The sequence below is a fragment of the Sorghum bicolor genome, chromosome 2 (assembly GCF_000003195.3).
Source record: "Sorghum bicolor cultivar BTx623 chromosome 2, Sorghum_bicolor_NCBIv3, whole genome shotgun sequence".
Taxonomy (NCBI): domain Eukaryota; kingdom Viridiplantae; phylum Streptophyta; class Magnoliopsida; order Poales; family Poaceae; genus Sorghum; species Sorghum bicolor.
This window is the reverse complement of record NC_012871.2, coordinates 68,964,064-68,984,802: the sequence shown is the minus strand read 5'-3', so window position 1 is coordinate 68,984,802 and position 20,739 is coordinate 68,964,064. Positions and strand designations below refer to the sequence as shown.

General features: G+C 42.2%; 2 protein-coding genes across 4 annotated transcripts; one reads left to right on the top strand and one right to left on the bottom strand.

The window, feature by feature from the left end:
• Positions 3,920 to 9,888, bottom strand: LOC8080745 (putative aconitate hydratase, cytoplasmic). 2 transcript variants are annotated; one of them, XM_021454763.1, is made up of 20 exons: positions 9,536 to 9,888; positions 8,919 to 9,026; positions 8,642 to 8,802; positions 8,476 to 8,568; positions 8,173 to 8,358; positions 7,896 to 8,057; positions 7,646 to 7,790; positions 7,426 to 7,568; positions 7,236 to 7,292; positions 7,085 to 7,170; positions 6,910 to 6,985; positions 6,585 to 6,770; positions 6,450 to 6,517; positions 6,251 to 6,369; positions 6,028 to 6,149; positions 5,829 to 5,927; positions 5,248 to 5,727; positions 4,795 to 4,893; positions 4,471 to 4,713; positions 3,920 to 4,189 (listed from the first exon to the last, which is right to left on the bottom strand). In XM_021454763.1, the coding sequence occupies exons 1-20, from the start codon at positions 9,765 to 9,767 to the stop codon at positions 4,109 to 4,111; spliced, it is 2,946 nt and encodes a 981-aa protein (XP_021310438.1). In that variant the 5' UTR covers positions 9,768 to 9,888; the 3' UTR covers positions 3,920 to 4,108. The 2 variants fall into 2 exon arrangements, with proteins under 2 accessions (XP_021310438.1, XP_002460765.1); XM_002460720.2 differs by having other exon boundaries at positions 7,085 to 7,164.
• On the top strand, positions 12,512 to 20,550 carry LOC8080744 (protein RRP6-like 3). Of its 2 annotated transcripts, XM_021452373.1 has the most exons (13): positions 12,512 to 12,918; positions 13,684 to 13,925; positions 14,012 to 14,110; positions 14,438 to 14,521; positions 15,466 to 15,552; positions 16,439 to 16,559; positions 17,391 to 17,569; positions 17,681 to 17,719; positions 18,176 to 18,305; positions 18,378 to 18,684; positions 18,785 to 19,283; positions 19,462 to 20,117; positions 20,289 to 20,550. In XM_021452373.1, the coding sequence occupies exons 1-13, from the start codon at positions 12,525 to 12,527 to the stop codon at positions 20,359 to 20,361; spliced, it is 2,910 nt and encodes a 969-aa protein (XP_021308048.1). In that variant the 5' UTR covers positions 12,512 to 12,524; the 3' UTR covers positions 20,362 to 20,550. The 2 variants fall into 2 exon arrangements, with proteins under 2 accessions (XP_021308048.1, XP_021308047.1); XM_021452372.1 differs by having other exon boundaries at positions 12,513 to 12,918; positions 18,176 to 18,684.

The following is a 20,739-nucleotide window of genomic DNA, read 5'->3' as shown; positions in this document are numbered from 1 at the left end:
ACTACCCGCATCGCCGTGTGCTCGCGGTCACCACGTTTGGTCTCGAGTACGATGGACAAGGACACCTTGTCACTACACACCGCAAGGTGCAGTCGTACGAGATGACCGATGCTCATCAGTTTCCTGAAACGCATTGGAAGCCTGTTGCTTTCTGGATGTAATTAAGACATTCTTTGTTTGTTTGTCACTACATGATTTTTTTCACCATCTGTTGTTTGGTTTGGTTGTACAGTGTTAGGTTCACGAATTTATCGGCCAATACTAAACGTCGCTTGCCTAAAAAGTCATGGCTGTTCGTTGATTTATTACGAGCAAAAAACATTATTGACTGGCAGAAAAAATATAGCTTATAAGACAAGCAAACAAGCTCTCCTCTTGGTGCACATATTTTATAAGACGATAAAATGGCTCTAGAGTAGAAAATAAGGGAAGAGGAAAAAAGCAAGAGTGACTAAATTTTATGAATCTTGTTAACCGGGAAGCTGACCTGTTTGGGCCGGCTTCTGCTCCTGCTTTTATGCCAACTGCTCTAGTGGAGCAAAAACATTATGTAAAATCACTTGGTAATACATGAAAAATATAGGTTGTATCGGAATTATTACCAGTACCCTAAATACATTTTTAATGTAATCATATCATGAAAATAAAACAGAGATAAGAGATCAAACTACTGAAGTTCAAAAAATAAAAAGAGAGATCAAACTACTGCAAAATCATTTTTTTTGAATGAAGTCAAAATTTATTAATTAGCAGCATGAGGCTGCTAGGAGGGTGAAATGAGCACCCAATACAGAGTCTAGGGCTGTCCTAAAAGGACAGTTGTTTACATGCTGAGAATTGGTATAAGTAAATTCAGCACTATCTCTTTTTTTTGTGAACATAAACTTTATTAAAACTCAAACAGTATTTTTACAAGCAAGCGACACGACAAACTCTGGAAAAGAAGAAAAAAAGACCTGACTACTACTCGACCTAATAGCATAATGAGCAAGTTGATGTGCGGTGTTATTTTGAGCTCGACTAATCTTCAGAACTTCCACCCGGCAAAGATCCTCTATCCCTACAGTAGCTTCTTGAATGGTAGACCAAATCACGGAACGATGCTGTACAAGATTCCTCAGCTTCCCTGCCACCACAGAACAATCGGTTTCCAGAATCATGGGGACCTCCGGCCAGCGCGCTGCAAGGATAATCCCTTCACGGCACGCCACAGCTTCAGCCTCCACTGCATCCCGGCAATGGCGAAGCAATCGCCAGGCTGACAGTTTAATCCCACCACCATGGTCCCTGATGATCACACCTATTGCAGCTACACCAGAATCGGGTAAGAAAGCCCCATCCACGTTAATCTTCATCCATCCTGGTTCTGGCGGAACCCACTTCTTCTCTAGCCTGGCAACCCTCTCCAGCTGAGAGCTCCCAATCAAGGCACAGCGCTTCCCCTTGTCTTCAGCATGGAAACTGTTTAATTGACACTGCATGAGAGAATCCCTGTAACGAGTAAGAAACAACACAGAACTGTCAATCGAGAGTCTTTTGCCTGCCCGCAGAACACTGTTGCGCACACTCCAAACACGCCATAGAAGCATCAAAAGATTTCCAATGACCTCCACTGGGAACCGGCTCACAAGGGCCAGCAGCCACTGAGGCCCAGTATATTGTAGATCCTCCTCAGCCGGAAGTACCCAATGCATTCTCATGGCCTGACGAAGAGCAACAGCATGTGGGCAGCGTACACACGCATGGAAACAGTCCTCACGAGCATGTCCGCACAACTCGCAGGTTTCATATTGTGCCAGATGTCTGAAGTACTTATTAGCTTGAGTGGGGATACCATTATTGGCGACCTTCCATGCAAACACCTTGACTTTCTCTGGTACATTAGTAGACCACAGGTTTTTCCATACCGTTCTACCATCAGGAGGAGTAGAGCTGGTGCCGATGTTCCCTTCATCGTGTTCAATCCTCATGGCTAGTCTATAAGCACTTTTGACAGAAAACATACCCGATGTCTCAAAGTTCCAAGCTACATAATCTGGACAGGGATTGCTGGGTATTTTTATTTTGAATATCTCCTCGACATCACAGGCATAAAAATATCTTCTTACAAGTGTCTCATCCCAGGACTTAGTTTGAGCATCAATCAAATGAGAGACCCGGCGTAGTCGGCAATGCCGAACGCTGCCAACTGGCTTCATGCCATGAGCTCTGGGCAACCAGTTATCACGCCAAATGCGAATACTTTGTCCATCTCCCACTCTATAGACCACACCTTGCTTTAGTAGTGTCAACCCAAACTCAACTCCGCGCCATGATGGGGAGGCATCTCCAGCAGCAACTGTGTCCAGCAAATTGCCATTGGGAAAATATTTGGCTTTCAGAACTCTAGCACACAGGCTCTCAGGAAAGAACACCAATCTCCATGCTTGTCTTGCTAGTAAGGCTTGGTTAACCAATCTGAGGTCTCTGAAGCCCATACCCCCAAACCCTTTTGGCATAATCATCTTCTCCCATGGAACCCATTGAACCTTCCTGTGGCCATTGTCAGAACCCCACCAGTAAGCCCGTATATGTCGCATCAACTCATCACACAATGTTAGTGGGAGCTTGAAAACACTCATCACGTAATTAGGCAGGGCTTGTTCAACTGATTTAATGAGGATTTCCTTACCAGCCACAGATAACTCCTTTTCCTTCCAGGCACACATTCTCTTCTGGAACCTCTCCTCAAGTGGTTGGAAGACTCCTCTTTTCATTTTTCCATTAGGCATTGGTAGCCCCAGATACTCTGTTGCAATGAGCTGTAGAATGTTGCTTCTACAGATTTTGAAGACTTTTTCTCCTCTTGAGAGACATGAGTTGATGAAGGACTGAGTGTGAGGTTTTATCTCCCATCTCGGTGGATTTTGGTAGTTTTGGCCATTGAAGAAGATAGCCAGTTGTTCATTATCTGTTAGCAAACTTGGATGTTGTATACCAAGTTTTTTGAGGATTTGTGCAGCCAGATCCAATGCCGCAGCTTCAGCCATAATGATAGAGCTACAGTTCATCATCTTTGCTTTAATGTAGATAGTAGAGGGAACAATAAAAATTTCCAGTTCAGCATGTCTAGCAGGATTTCCGTCGTTGTCAGGAGTGATTGAAGCATCTGTATAGTATCGTGTTCCTCAAAGAGCAGCAGGTAGTGAGATTCTATAATGATTAGGGCCTAGTTCCTCTAATGTTCGCCTTTCTCTCCTCTTTTCTTGGAGTTCATTTCCTTGTTTATCTGCATTAAGTTCAGATATGGATGTAGTTATCTCCGCTGCTGTTGAATGATGTACCTGTAAAACAGACTATTTTTTTGTTGTTGAAGCGAGCATTCGCTTTCCAAATAAACCAAAGAGTAGTTATTATGTTTTGTAACTCTTCTTCTTCTTCTGTATTCATGGTGATGATGGTTGATAGCCCTAGCAAAATCACAGTGAAAAACACAGGTGAGCATCATTTTCAGCCATATTGCAAATGAAGCATTCTTTCTGGCTGCTCCTCCACCGCAGAATCGTTGAACACCACTACGCGAGAGGAGAGATCTGAACGAGACCAAGTTCTACCATAAGCCGCACAATCCCGATCCAACGGTGTAACAGCTTGTCTTGTAAATTTCGCTTGTTCTCCTCTCGCCTGTCCACGGGCAGCCCTCTCGCCTGTCCACGGGCACGGCAGAGCGGCCTCCTCCGCCTTCTACTACCCGCCCACGCCCAGCGCAGCGCCCATCTCCCGCCGCCGCCGCCGCCAGCGCCAGGGCGGGCACCGGAACAACTCCCGGAAGGGCCACCGCCGGATGCTCCGCCGCCGCAGAAAAAAGGCAAGATTGACTAAATTTTATGAATCTTCATAGGAGAAAGAAACTTCAGCCTTCAGGTGACAGATGCCAACATACCAATACCATCTTTATTTATTAGCACAGAAATTTTAATACAAAACAGCACAGCTCAGCCTCAGCTCATGAACATTTACATCGGCTTGACTTTACAAACTGCAGGAGTGATTTTATTCCTCACAATAGCCTTTTTCGAAACACACAAGATAGGCAAATATTCACAGATTTTCATGTATTTTTAGAGTTTTACTGCTGCTGTTGCTGCTTCACCAGGTTCCTCAGAACGTAGTGAAGGATCCCGCCATGATCAAAGTAAGCCAGCTCCACCTAGAAAACACGTTTTTTTTTCTGTTATTCGTCACACAATTCATACTATTTTAAAATCAATACAATTTGATTAGCGCTAACTGCTAAGCTTGTAGGCTAGTATTTGAAAATGCACTGTTTCATCTCACAGTATGAACAAAAATCTAAGTGGTGTACGTGCTTGCAATCATGGAATGTAATGCCCAGAAACTTTATCGCGGTAATTCAGTTGTATTGACCACTGTGCTGTGAACATTTCTGCAATTACCAGTTCCACATCCTTTTATTACTCGAGAACTTACCAGGGTATCAATCCGGAGCTTGCAGGTAAATGACTTCCCAGTGTCAGTGACCACTTGGACATCTTGGCCCGGTTGTATCTCACTCACATTGGTAGGGAGCCTTATTGTGTAGCGCTCATGACCGGTGAGCCCCAGAGAATCAGCATCCTCACCAGGCTTGAAGCACAGCGGTAACACTCCCATTCCCACGAGGTTGCTGCGGTGGATCCTCTCGAAACTCTTGGCGATCACTGCTTTGACCCCCTGATGACATAGTTTTGTCAAAGAAATGTGCGAGTTTCCGGTAGCCAGCAAAGAAATGGCAGTTGTATGATATGCATATACCAGTAACATTGGTCCCTTGGCAGCCCAATCCCGAGAACTTCCACTGCCATATTCCTCTCCAGCCAACACTATGGTATGATGCCCATCAGCTTTGTATCTCTGAAATAAGCACAACCAGTGTAATGGCCTATTACTAGGAGTACATAAGAAATACTCATCGACAAAAATAATGATCTCAAAGTCAGATGCTTTTTGAAGTCAGGTTGGCTAAAAAAAAGGTCAAGCATATACTTTGGCATACTTACCTTTGGCTACCATCCAAAAGGATATTTGCTCAAATGTCAAGTCTAGTTAGTAGGAGTATGAAGTAAAATGGGCACTGTGTTTCATAATTAATTCAATGAACTGAGCCTAGCTCAGTTGGCCAACAAGGCGAATAGAGTGCCTATTTGTTCTTAATATAATGCTGCATACTATCTCGACAGGAACGTAGCTTGGGGAAGAAGAACTGACCATTGCAGCATCAAACACGAAGAGCTTATCACTTGTAGGGACGTGAATCGTCTTCGGTCCAACTTCTCCATTTAACAGCCTATTCACAATCCTGATATTTGCAAAAGTTCCTCGTGCCATCACTTCGTCGTTGCCCCGACGGCTTCCATAAGAATTGAAATCCTTTGGCTGCACACCGCGCTCAAGCAGGTACATGCCAGCAGGGCTGTCCCTGGGGATGCTCCCAGCTGGTGAGATGTGGTCTGTCGTGATGCTGTCACCAAACTTCAACAGGCAATAGGCATTCTCTATGCTGCGTGGACCTGGCGGAGTCGGTGTAATATCCTTGAAGAACGGAGGATCATGAATGTAGGTGGAACTGGGGTCCCATGGGAAGCGCTTTGCCTTGGGAACTGACAGCTGGTTCCACATTGGGTTGCCTTGTGTGATTGCTTCATAGGTGCTCCTGAACATGTCAGGCAGCACACTTGATTGCTCAACCTGGTATTGTTATAATCCAACCTTAAGGCGTGATAAGTGCATTCTATATATGATAAATGCATACTGAGCAATTTAGAAGAATGCGACAATTTTGAATTTACCTCTGCAATTTCTTCATTTGATGGCCATATGTCCTTGAAGTACACATCTTTTCCATTTTTTCCTTTCCCAATTGGTTCCGTCTCAAAATCAATATCAACCTGATGCAAATGTATATATATTGATGGGACAAAATACGACAATTTATCCATGGTGACTACACCAGGAAAAAAAATCAATAGGGATAAACACACTGCTTACAGTGCCAGCAAGGGCATAGGCCACAACCAGAGGAGGGGAGGCAAGGTAATTGGCCCGAACCAATGCATGAATTCGCCCTTCGAAGTTCCTGTTACCAGAGAGTACTGCAGCAGCAATGATATCTGACAAAGGCATGCCAAGAACATGGGATTTCATTTTCTGAAGTACAATTGAGCATGAGAAAAATCAGGCAAATGTGTTTAGTTAATAAGTATGAAGTTACCGTTGTCAGTAACTGCCTTAGCAACATCTTCATCAAGCTCCCCAGAGTTACCAATGCATGTTGTACAGCCATATCCAATTAAGTTGAAACCTAGATGATCTAAATACTTTTGCAAGCCACTGATTTTGCGACATAAGTCAGGATTTGAAGATAAACAATTTTCATGTTTAAAACTACTAGGGAGGGGCGGAATTTCTACCTCTTCAGCAGATATTTGGTCACTGCCCCGGATCCTGGCGCAAGACTAGTTTTAATCCATGGATTAACCTGTCAATATACCAAAGTTACGAAAGGCATGCTGTGCTGAGAAGTAATTATGGCAATGAAGACTCACCTCAAGGCCAAGCTCACACGCCTTCTTTGCAACAAGGCCAGCACCAAGCATGACACTTGGGTTCGAGGTGTTTGTGCAACTTGTTATGGCAGCGATCACAATGCTACCATGTCTAATCTCTGCAGGTTGTCCATGGAAGGTGAACTTGACTAGTTTATCCTGTTGCTCTTTAGGTATGCCAAAGCCCTGTAACCCAAACAAAAATTGTAGACAACAAATAAATTACTGTTCTGTTGGTGAGCGCAACAGAAATCGTGTAAAGGATAGATAGGCTATTTTACTATCATGGATGCTGGCAACATTCAAGTTAATTTAGTACTCTTACCTTAAAACCAACTTTATTTCTGAGACAGGCACGCCAGTCTGCTTTCATATCTTTCAGAGCAACACGGTCATGAGGTCTATGTAATACATAACAATGAATAGGTACAATCATATTTAGAAAAACCTATGTGTAGCATGATAAGATCAAGATAAGCATAGGTAGCAAAGAAAGTTACCTTTTCGGGCCTGAAACACATGGTTCAACATCTGCAAGATCTAACTCTAGGTACGATGAGTAAACTCTTTCTGTTTGAGTCTGAAACTACAGATCTGTATTAGACATATGTTTCCTTTAATATCTGAGATAGTAGTACCAATGATGCTAACCTCGTTGTAATCAACAAACATTTTGTTAGCTCGAAGATATGCCTCTACCATGTCAACCTATTTGTCAGGACATCAAAACATAAGAAAACTATTGGACCAAAAAGGAATGTCCAGACTACAATAGATTGGATCCATCGAAATGTTTTTTGAGAACCAATAAGCAATTTTAAGGTGAAAAATGGAAGCAAACCTTTTCATCACTTCTCCCTGTCAGCTTCAGGTATCCAAGGGTCACATGATCAACAGGGAAGAAGCCCATTGTTGCACCGTATTCTGGTGACATGTTAGCAATTGTTGCCCTGTTAGCAACTGCTAACTCACTCATCCCCTCACCTACACGCGAAACCCACCCGTTAGTGGTAATATTAAAAACTGAAGTTGTGTAAAAATTGGCAGAAGTAAAGTTATACCATAAAACTCAACAAATTTGCCAACAACACCATGCTTCCTAAGAATATGTGTCACTGTCAGGACTAAGTCGGTTGCAGTAACACCATCACGCAATTTCCCTGTCAGTTTAAATCCAACTACACTGGGCAAGACCATGCTCATTGGCTGTCCATTAAGAAAAATATTGCATTAGACAAAATCAAAATCAAGGTTCATATGCAAATAGAATATCCTAATGTGTACAATGTATTATGATCTCTGTTTTATTACCTGACCAAGCATTGTTGCTTCTGCTTCAATTCCCCCAACACCCCAGCCAGCAACCCCCATTCCATCAATCATAGTAGTGTGAGAATCCGTTCCCAGCACACTGTCAAGATATAAAATGCCATCCGTATTGAAAACAACTCGTCCAAGATATTCAAGATTCACCTGAAAAAATAGAGTTAAGAAAGCATCAAATGAAACTCAAGAAGCATAATGCAAATTAAGGTGCACAGAAATTTGGGACTGAGAACTAATCGGCCTATAAAAAAATAAACTGCACCTGGTGAACAATTCCTGAACCTGGTGGAACAATAAGCATATTATTGAATGCCGTAGAGCCCCACCGAAGGAAGGCGAAGCGCTCCTTGTTCCTGTCGAATTCGCGTTGCATATTAGCTTGGAGGGCATTCTCTGATTTTACCACATCAGCCTGTACCGAATGATCAATGACTAGATCCACTGGAATCTGCAAGTGAATAGCAAAAAGGTGAGAAGTTGAGAAATATTAGAAGATGGTCAGTCGTGTGACCATTCTTGCATGATGATGATTCTTATGTGTCCTAGTGTACTGAGTGCTGCCTACCATGGGATCAATCTTGCCAGGATCATCGCCCAGTTGAGCCATAGCATCGCGCATGCTTGCAAGATCTACGATAGCTGGGACACCAGTAAAATCCTTCAAAGAGAGGAAAATGAATAGTTGTTTTACACCACATGAAGCGAAGGATGAAGTCAGGTCACTTCCACACCTGCAGAAGCACACGGGCAGGCTTGAAAGGTATCTCCACCAGCTTGGGAGCAGTATTCTCCCAATCAATGATGTTTTCGACATCCTTCTCTGTAATCTGAAATCCGTCACAGTTGCGGATGGCTGACTCCAGTAGATACCGGATAGAATATGGCAATCTTTCTGAAAACGGAATGCATAAATGAATTACAAGTTGTAAGGCTTGGTATGACGTATCCTCCTTGGGGATCTTCATATTATTGTGTATAAATTCACCGTAGCATTTCTCGGCTAAGTACCTATCCTAGGATCATTCAGGGCTGGTAAGCTGTAGTACTTCCCGTACTCTCCACCACCGGGCTTTGGGAGGCTTGTCAGCACATGCCCAAAGCGGCTATTACCGTCAGCTGCAGGTAAGGTCACATACGGAGATCAATATTAATGAGTGGTAATGACACCACAAGCAACAACCATTAGGAATTCAAAAGAATCAAAACCATAGAGATCTAGAATTTATTAGGGACTGTTTGGAACGTAAGAACTTCACAGGAATCAGTCAATTTCATCACATAGAAAAACGCAGAAATAGGATTTTTTTTTCCCGTGGTCCAAACATGCCCTTAAACTTTAAAGGGTGACATGATCAGCGACATTTGGCTGCTTGGAACTACTTGATCGGTCACCTAATACAACTTCAAATCTCCGAGCTACCCAAAATACACAGACCGTATGACAACTCTTCTTCTTCTCACATATATACAGATAAAGAGAAATAGTGAACGCTGAGCCTGATGAGCAACACCGTACACCTCTCAATTCGAAAAAAATGGTACTAGCACTTTGCCGCTTTCTTTACTTTTTACCGTTGAACAACACTTCGTTTTTGGCAAGAAAAGAGGGTACTGAGGAGCATTACCCATGGTGGCGAGTCCGCGCCACGCAGACGCAGGCCGCTCGGCGATCCCGGCGCCTGAGCAGCACCGGCACGGCGCCGACCCGAGGAGGCGAGACGAGGTGAGTGCGGAGAGCCGACCCTCGGAGGAGGGCGCGAGGAAGCGGGCGGCCCCAGCGAGCGGGGTAGCCGCGGAATAGGAGGAGGAGAGGCGGCGGAGGCTGTGACGGAGCGGCGAGGCGGCCGCTCTGTACATCGTCGTGCGCTGCGGCGATCGGCTAGTGATAAAGAAGACGGGGAGCTGCCCCTGCGGCCTGCGCGCCTGCAGAAAGGAAGGCTGCCTTGGAGGGAAGCCGAACCCCCACCGCCAGGCGCCAGCCGCGCCCGCGCGCGAGAAGGTGCGCGAGCGCGCGGGGCCCGCTGGCAGCGGACTGCGGACAGGTGGGGGGCGTTCTGGAGAGCGCCTCTGGACGCTTCGTGAGCGCGTGTCAGTCTGTCAGACTGTGCAGTCAGTGAGTGCCACGGCGGCACGGGGCCGGAGTAGTCATCTTGTCCGATCTCGGGATCGTGATCTGCTGCCCGAGGCATTCATCAGAGCTGAGGCCTTGTTTCCTTCGTATTTTTTTATAAAAAATTTCTTAGATTTTTTGTCATATTAAATTTTTCAATATATGTATGAAACATTAAATATAAATAAAAAAATATTAATTACATAATTTATTTGTAAATTGCGAGACGAATTTTTTAAAACTAATTAGTTTATAATTAGATAATATTTATCAAATACAAACGAAATGCTACACTGTCTATTTTATAAAAAAATAAAATTAAACCAGACCTGAGCAGGGAAACACTTGTAGTCATACCGTGGGTAAGCATAAACTCTAGCCCGTGATATTTCAAAGTTCAAACTGGCACCAAATCGAATTCCCCTCCACGGGCCACGGCAGTGGTGGAACTAGCCTTTTTGATTAAAGGGGCTAAAAAATATGATTGTATTTTTAGTATAATAAAATCATTAGTAAAGTACTCAATCCATCTTAAATTGTAAGTCGTTTGACTTTTTTAATATCAAGTTTGACCACTCGTCTTATTCAAAGTTTTGTACAAAATATCATTTTTGTTGTGTATTGGTTTATTAATAAAAGTTCTTCAAGAATGATTTAAATTTGACTATATTTGCACAAATTTTTTGAATAAGACGAGTGGTCAAACTTGAGGTGAAAAAAAAAGTCAAACGACTTACAATTTAGGATGGAGGGAGTATCTCTAATGATAAAATAGGTCTTAACAAAATATATAATATTTATGTAAAAATTTTGAATAAGATGGATGATTAAACAAGATATCTGAAATTCTAAAACGATATTTTTTTGGGACGGAAGGAGTACCTTAAGATATAAAAGCTCATAGGGTCTGCAAATAATTCAAAAACCTCCAAAGTCACAAGGATTTGTGTTTCATAAGTGCGTGAGTAGTAGCATTCACGTACTGCACCGTAGCGCCACCTTGCACGCCACTCTGGAGGTTGATTGACATCCACATTATGACAACATCATGGTCAGGCTATGCGATCACATCAAGTTTCTATTGTCGTGCCATTGGTCCCTCCTGTATGGTCCACAATTGAATTAGTTATTCAGTAGTATTTTTCTCTCATAATAAATTAGTCAATAGTACTTTCTGCCATTATTTATCAGCCAAACGAACAAGGCAGTGTCATCATGTTTTGCCTTGCTATCTCTGGGCTTGAGCTCTCTCGCACGGTGCCAGTAACCCTGCCCCTGCCATGCTGTCGCTACCCCGATGGTACAACAAATGCCACCGTTGTTAGCCTCAGATCCACCGGTGACCCTATAACCCTCGGCTGAACGTGTTCCAACATAAGGAGCCTAGCACGACAAGGTGCACTTTAGTTTGGTTGCTCAGCCGCATTGCTGCAAAGCCCACTACTCAGTTACAATGCCAATTGTTGAGTACCAAATAAATGGATCACCTAAATCCCTAGATTAGTACCACAACTGTGCAACTAACCCACCGACCAATATCTTAATCAGCTAGAGGCTCAGAGGCTACACCTAGCGGGTTCCCTGCCGCAATCTTGAACAGCAATAGCCAGCAACTCGAAGATTAGGATAGGAAACCCTAGGACCACCGAATCCACTCTCTTTGTACTCCTCTCAGCCTCCGACATATAAGGTAGAACAGGGGCTCTTGTAGAAGAAATTGAATCCTAGATCACTGCAAGCTATGCTCTCCTACCTTCTCTCCCTCTTAACCTCCATAGTAAGAACTCGATTGAGCATTCTAACATAAAGAACTAGGTGTTAGATGCTGGGTTTAGACACTCGAACTAGGAAATTTTTTTTGTGTGTTTTGAGTGCTAAACTACCATGGGCCCACACATTGAACCAATAATTGAATCAATAATAATCACACCATGATTACGAACCACGACACCAAACCGCCAGGCTAGACAACCGTAGTGTGTGACACAAGCTAGCGCCCGCAAACCCCGCGTGGGCACAATGCAGCGACACACGAGGCAATGAGGTGGCGCGAGAACAAAAAATCAACTCACAGACGATAGGTATATATGGTCTTTGTGCCTTTGGACTTAATGTTGTTACAATCAAAAAGTGACATAAGTGTCTGATGGAAAACAAAAGATGTTGTGGGAGAAAAATACTGCTGAATGCTTACTGATTTGACTAATAAACTCAAACGAACAGACTGGTTTAACCTCTTGCAAAATTCCTCTAAAATTTGTATAAAACAAGTCATTATGTAGGATTTATAGAAATCCAACCCTTTTTATTCCAGAAGGGATGATACGAAAAAGAATTACGGAGTACTATTGGATTTTGAATCCACGAGAGTTTTTCATTTTTTGTTGAACCGTGGTAGCGTGCGGGGCCTTACAGGAGACGCACGCTCTGGCTCGGTGATCCTATCACTCTCTCGAGTCAGCAGGTCCGGTCCCGACATAGACCGATCCTTTGCACGGTTGCGCATGCGCCTTCCGAAGTCCAAACGGTCCAAATCGAGCTACCCTTTTTCTGTCTTCTCCCTCCCGTCACCGTCGGACTGCCTCTGCCTGCGTCGCGACATGCCAGGCGCCGCCACCCTCAGATCGCGCGCGGCCGTCGCGGCCGCCGCGTGCCTTGCGGTCCTCGCCGCGGCGGCGCTGCTACACCGCAGGCGACGCCGGAACCTGGCGCCCTTCTCGTCTCGCCGCCTCGGGGTCGGGGGGCGCCCCCGCCGCGCCTGCGAGGAGGAGGAGAAGCCGCAGGCCCGGTTCAAGCGCGTGCTCGCGGACAACTCCTACTCCCCGTTCAAACACCTACGTCGTCAGAGTGCTCAGCCGGGAAGTGCAGAAGGCGAGGGACCCCTGCCACCTCCTCAAGGTGCGCGCATGCACTCCTGGAATCCTGCTCCTGCTTGCGGGGATCTCGGCATTGCCGTCGAACTCGTATGGTTGTTTGCTTGTTTTAGGAATTCCACGGCGCCCCTGGTACGTAGGATCGAGCTACGCGACGCAACAGGGGTGGGGGGTGGGGGTGGGGGCCTGGGTGGGGAGGCTAGTAGAGGATTAGAGGAATGCAGTTCGATGTGGATTTTCTGTCTGAGGAATTTCGTCGAACACCTGAGGGCAGCGCTGTGCATTCTCCAGTCAGTGGCTGCTTTATGCATTCATGGAAAACGCTGTTCTATTGCGTGCTTCTATTTGTTCATACTACTCTAGTGATGCACATAGTGGAATAATAGCATAGTGTTACAAGCTACAGAAGAGCTCCAGGTCATGCTCTTAACTGAAGACTAGATTATTGCTGTTACCATTTGAAACAGCAATCGCTTGTCATGTTCTGGACTCTGGAATACTCAACTAACTTTAATATTTGTACTGCAATTGCTGTCTATTTTTCTCGAGGAAGTCAAGCTGTTATTTGGAGTTAGTAGTAAAGGGGATGTAGAGTTAGTAAAGGGAATGCTCAAGTAATTGCTATCTATTTTACTCGAGGAAGCCAAGCTGGATGGTTGATTGAATAAGTTTTGCTGTAAGATATGAAATTTGCATATCTAGCATATAGAGTATTGATTACTCATCAGACCATATCCCAATTGGTCCCATTCTTTTTAATTCTTCTGACATTCCATTTTAATTGATACAGAATCATCACAAAAAGTTCATCCATTTGAGGAAGAAATCACATCTTTGCTAAACAACCCCCCTGATTTCCATAGCTTTATGCTGGGTGCCCAGTGCCCAAAAATGAGTACTACATATAATTGGGTTGATACAGAAGCTCAACTGGAGCATCTGGCAAGATTATTAGGTGAGGAAAGAGCTTTTGCTGTTGATACAGAGCAACATAGCATTCGGTCTTTCCTAGGATATACGGCACTAATGCAGGTAATTACTGGTAGATGCACGTGCACCCTCAACATTCTATTCTTTATAAGTTTATTATTATTTTTAATATAGATTGTTCTGTTTAGATCTCCACCCAGAATGATGACTATTTGATAGACACAATAGCATTGCATGATGTGATGGGCATTCTACGACCAGTCTTTGCTAATTCTTCTATTTGTAAGGTAACACATCTTTGTACCTGCTGCCACCTGCCAGTGGTAAGCCATTTATTTTCATTTTTCAGTGGTGACTGCAAACTTTAAGCTCTATTACAGTACAAGCAAAGATACTGCCACAAACTCTATTTACATGCCATTGAAATGTAGTTGAGTTTACTTTTCGGATATGCATTATAGGTATAAGCTGTAGGACCTACTGATGTCAGCAGATTATTTTTTCCCTTTACTGTGTTTATATGCCCCTCAATTACTCAGCCTAGAATAAAAGATAAGCTGTAGGAGTGTAGGACATCCTAAATACACACATTTCTCTTTTGCCTTATGCTGTAGATATTCCATGGAGCTGACAATGATGTTCTTTGGCTTCAAAGGGATTTTCATATTTATGTTGTGAATATGTTTGATACTGCCAAGGTAAGTACCTGCATAACATATCCTTTTCACGCATTTTATCTATTCTGCAAAGATTTCTGGTATGTAACACATTTAATGTCATTTGCTTGCTAGACCTTTTTGGTACAGCATGTTGTGTGGCATGCATTGCTTAAATTGACACCCCATTTTCACAAGGAACAATTCTGTGCAGGTAGTTTAGTGATTTTTTGGGTCATTTCTAACTTTTTGTAGATCACATCACATGTATGCATGTTGTAACTGCTCTATGAAATGAAAGGAATATGATTAACAAATACTGTATCACTTGAAAAAGTTGTATTATTAACAAATGAAGGAAGACCCCCTATACTGTACCTAGTTAACTAAGAATGTCAATCCAGAAAAATGTTATCTCCCTCTTTATTACTTTTATCATGGTTTCTCAGAAACAGGTTGTTTTCAATTGTACTATGCTACTATATGATATTGATTGCTTCAGTATTAGGTTCTAGATTATATGGTTCATTTAGTCCAAGGGCGGGGAAATGATATGATGATGTGGTGTTCTTGTTCCTCCTTTTTCACTCACCTTTTAAAAGTGATATAATAGATTTCAGTCAGATAATTGATTATACTTTCTATTACTGAAGCATGGAAATGTCAACCTCATAACTGCAACATGAAAAGCTTTGTGAATGAACATATCATGTGGTGGAATGCCATTGCAGTTAAGAATCAGAAGTTCAGAACTTTTAGTTATAAAACCATCTTTGCTCACCGTATAATCGCATGCTACAATCATGCTTACAAATCTTTTGGTTTTTGAACAATTTTATTTCTTTCCCCCTCACTCAATTTTTTGATAAGTTTGTGTGAAACGTCCTTTTTTTTCATTTCTGAATTTACATCCTTAGTTTGTTTTTTCTATGCTATGAATGCGTGCATCTTTTCTTAATTGTGCCTTACAACTGATTTTATTACAGGCATGTGAAACTCTATCAAAACCACAAAAATCACTTGCATATTTGCTTGAAGTATATTGTGAAGTGACCACTGACAAGACCATGCAGGTAGGTAATCGTTCAGTATCAGCTTAAAAGTACCGGGTTCAGTGAAGCCACTCATTTATCCAATGCCAGTTGACCTTATGCACTCATGCTTCCATGAGAGGACGGGAAATATGAGGCAGAATGCTTAAAAAAGTGTATTCGGTTACTGAGGAGTACACTATTTATTATGTTTTCACATTGTAAATTACAATAAAACAAAGAAGCAGATCTAGGGTCTGCTTGGCATGCTGTCCCATGGAGTCAGAGTTTACTACAGGGATACCACTTTTTTCAGTTGTTGAATAGAAATATAGATTATATTCAAAACATAGTGCTAAAACATACTTTTAAGGCATGTTTGGCTTACATATGTTTATCTTGTATTCTGACTTGCTCAATTTATATCTTAATATAAACAAGGTAAGGTAGCTTACTACCCATGAGAACTTATAAGGTCAACTGTCCACCGTACATTAGCTCCAACCTACCCAGTTAGTTTTGATTGGTTTCCAAATAACTGGTCTTTACATCCTTCACAGCCTGGTTGTCAAATCTTAAATTATGTGGAGTCATTACATGCATCTATGAATGCATAGTTCCCATGCTGTTTTAATCAATTCAAATAAAGATAATTCATGATCACCACCTTTGAATTTATCTTCCGTTGAGCAAACTCTAAGTTTCTTTACAAAAGATATTTTCTTGAACTTACTTGCTATCGAGCATTATGTTTGGTGTTGAATAGATGACATGCTTTTGAAAATGATAACCAAGTACATACATGTTGTAAGCCATATTTCTTTTGGTATTCAAAATAAGTTTGTTGGAAACTCAAAAATTCCAATATTGCAATTGCCTGATATCCGCTCCCATTTTGTTTCTTCCTACCTTGATTTTGAAACCCCAGCGTGAAGATTGGAGACTGCGTCCTCTGACTCCCGAAATGATTGAGTATGCTCGCACTGATGCTCACTATCTGTTGTACATTGCAAATTGTTTGGCATCGGAGCTCCATGCAAAAGCCTGTGGTATGTTCTAAGTGCTGTATCAGCTTTTCCTTTCCTATAGTTTGTGCTTCATTTTTGTTCACCGTTCAGTAACCTCACAGTTATCTAATATATTTGAACTTGCTATCTCAGAGTGTAGAAGTCATAGTTCCATTAAGTTTTTAAACTATTTCACATGGTATGAAGAACAAAAGTTCTTTGGATTGTTGGTTCTTGAGTTGGATGATGCTGTTTTTCATTCTTAGACACTAGCAGCTTGAAACACTTCTTGCTAGTACTGGGGTTCAGAAATGAAATGCATTATCCTTGGAAATGATGAGTCCTTTTTAAAAATTACACTATTCGACCCATGCCTTGGGATTTTCCTGGGTAAACTGTGAATAATCAATTAAAATTAGGAAGCATGTGCTATCAATGGAAAAAGAACTTTGAATCGTACACTATGGAGTTATGTAAGCTGGGGTATTTCATTAACAAGCATATGCAATCCTATTCACCTGCGGAAAACTAGATGGCCACTTTCTTATTATTTTGAGTGTCAAAAACTTTTTTCACAATGTCAACATAAGCTTTTGAATGGTAAGCACAATGTGTCATCTCTATATATTCCTGATGTGTAGTTAAGAAAGGAAGCAGTATTAAGGGGGACCAAGAAAGGCAGATGGCAGTGATGAGGCACTCATGACATCCTATTGCTGAACTGCAGAAATTGATACATTAACCCTCATAAGATTTGGATAGTCCTAAATATTTTCTCTTTTCTTGTCAACATCAAATCACATATTGGTACGGTGGTACCCTTGGCCTTCATCACATGTCTCAAGTCTTTGATCATCTGTAATATCTAATCAGATACTTCCAGTGATAAAATCAATTTTTTCTTCGAGGCTAGTCATCGCTCAAATATGGTCTGCATGCAACTGTATGCAAAAGAAATTGAATGTCCTCCTGGAGCTTCCAGTGCAGCATCTATTCTCTCACGAAATTTGCAAACTCATGGTCTCGACTCCAAAAAGTCTAGTGAAGTGAAGGTGCTTCTTTTATGTATTCACTGTTTGATTGTAGAATGTCTTCTGGTTAGCTTGCCAGCCAACGATTTTAGTATTTTCTGTTCCTGATTTTTTAATCTTCTGCATCTGCAGGATCTTGTTTGGAAATTCTGTGCATGGAGGGACTTAATGGTCAGTAAAAAAAAAACTATTTCCCTTAAAATGGCTCCCTCTCCCTCTGCAAAGTAAATCTTTTTAATTACTTATTTGTTGTTACCTCCGGTCAGCAAATCTTGATGTTCAGACAAGTGAAAGCAGCAGCAAACTAGTTTCTGACTTGTCTGAAACATGAACTTTTCTTGACTGGATGTAGTAACATTTTTATCAATCTTTGAATTCCGGATCAAACATTGGAACATCATCGTGTTATTAAAGGGTTAAAACAGACAATCTTCAGTATTTCTTAGAAAGTTGTACACTTTGTTCTTCCTGGAAATGCATTTGTTGCTTCCATGTGCCCATTGCTAAACTTGCCCGAGTGACATCTGGTGGTCACCAGGATAGTCATGCATATTTGCAGTTATGTAGCTGCAGGTCTGTTCTTCCTTTCTAGTATCTCCTAATAACTTGGGTTTTGGGTCCTTCCAGGCTCGGATGCATGATGAAAGCTTACGATATGTTCTGTCAGACCAAGCTATAGCTGCCCTTGCTGTTAGTCTTCCAAAAGGCCCAACAGAGGTGTTTGCTGTCATATCAGAAACTGACCTAAGCATTTCAAGTATGTACCCTTCCTTGTCATCACCGTCACCTCTTGTGGTCGCTCATGTTGAAGAACTTTGCTATCTGCTAGATGACATCACTACCAGCATGGAAGGCATCTTTAAAAGTTTACTGGAGAAGTATAAAGATCCAAGTGGATTATGTCGACTGTCAGTTTATAATTATAACCTTATAACACACCTAAGTTTGAAGCAAACAAATATGTTTTCTTTTGCTCCAAGTGGAGAAAAGTTGCTGACAGCACCGCCTAATAAAAAGGCTTCACGGGATTTATTCATTAAAAAGTTCTCCTGCAAGTCCCCTGTATATCACAATTGCAGGATTTATGCTAGTGATGGAAGACTACTTTGCTACTGTGACCACAAAAAATTGGAATGGTTTGTCTCTTAAATATACACCCATTAACTATTTACATGCATGTAGCATGAATGAAGAGGTATTTTGTCAAACTGACGAGCTCTTCTATCCCATTCCCAGGTATGTTCAACGTAATTTGGCGAAATTGATTGAAGATAGTCCTCCAGCAATCATGCTTCTCTTTGAACCTAAAGGTCGTCCAGAGGACGAAGATAATGAGTTCTATATTCAGAGCAAGAAAAATATTTGTGTTGGCTGTGGAGAAAAGAGCCATTATATTAGATACAGAATAATACCATCATGCTACAGGATGCATTTTCCAGAACATCTGAAGAGCCATCGTTCACATGATATTGTACTTCTTTGTGTAGACTGTCATGAAATTGCTCATTCAGCAGCTGAGAAATACAAGAGGCGAATAGCAGAAGAATTTGGAATACCCCTTTTTGTGCAAAAGATAATGAACTCGGGTGATATAAGTTTGATTACGAGCACATCAGTATCTGAAGATAAATTGAATGGAACAGGTGTCTCCCCATTGCAGCTGAGGACCGCTGCCATGGCTCTTCTACGGCATGGATCCACCATGCCATTGAAGAGATGTGAAGAGCTAATGCAGGTGATGGCATCCTTTTAGTATTTCTGGCTCAATATGTAGTACTTCACAGTTTCGGGAGCTTTGGCATTGACGTATTAACATACCTGTTTTATCCTACCCGTCCATATTCTTTCCTTGTTAAATATGTACTTGTTCTTAGCTATAGATCTCTGTTATGGATCAGTTCAGTTCTTTGCAGATTGTGAAGTCATATTATGGTGGTAGGGATGTGACTCCTGAAGATCTCGAGGTGGCATTACTTGTTGGTATGAGTCCTCATGAGCGAAGGCGTCTGGAAAAGAAAAAGGGCTATTCGTTCAGAGCTCAGGCTCAAAATATTATTAGAAAGAGCAGCAGCAATACCATCTCAGAAGACAGTGGACATGGATCAGAAAATTCTCATTCCTTATCTGAGCGATTTCCTGAGGATGGAACTGAGAGTAATGGTCAACAGGAGTTTGACGAGACAGAGAGTCAAAACCAGCTAGAGAATTTAACCCTGAGCCAGGTTGGCTCAAGTTTGCCAGTCAGCATGGAGGACACCACTTTTGATCATGACACTGTGACACTCAAGACAGATACCAAGCAGCAAGCAAGAGGCACCTGCACTCCTGGAAACAGCCATGTCGACAGGGAATTATCCATCCGCGACAATTCTAGCCAGGCCATTTCCAAGAATGCTGAGAAGAAGATTTCCCTGTTGGGTCATGGGCATCACGGTAAACAAGTTGTGGAACTTTTGCTTTCAAATGGTGGGGAAGAAGCTATTAACCAGTTCTGCCAAAGATGGAGGCAGATCTTTGTTGAAGCTGTTCACCCCCGTTATTTACCTTCTGGCTGGAATATTAACCACAGGTTAGTTGCCATTCATATATGCCTTTTCTTGAATTTACCAAGCTGTATGTGAAGTTTTAGCCATGTACCAGTGACTTCAAAAGATCTTTCTGTGTCGCGATGTTTTTCGTCCAGATTTCCTTTCATCACCAGATATTTACTGCTATCTGTATGTCCTCTTGTGTGGTGCAGTGGACGGCGGGATTTCGGTGACTTCAGTGTCTACAAGCCACCAAGGAAAGATGCTCAATCTGCAAGGGATTAGGCTACGCGGATGTCATCAGTACCATTGCTGTCGTTGTACCCTGAGGTTCAACTTTTACTTCCCAGAATTGGTTGCATCCCCTTAATCCTGATATTTTGTACTTGTATGTATCACTCAGTCTGTGTGCTTGTTCGAGTACCTTGCTTTATCTTGAAATACCAATTTCATCAGTCTCTACTTCTTTTGGCATGAACTTTGCATCAGTTTAGGTGAGCCGTTTTTTTATACGAGTGAATTCAACTCAACAGATTGAATCATCAAAGTTCCATTTTTATCTCGGAATTGTGATGAAATTGATGTGTTCGGGACAGGCCTTAAACTTGGGTTCCTTTTTGAACACATAAATTATTCAGGATTTCAGTGGAAATAATTCGATTC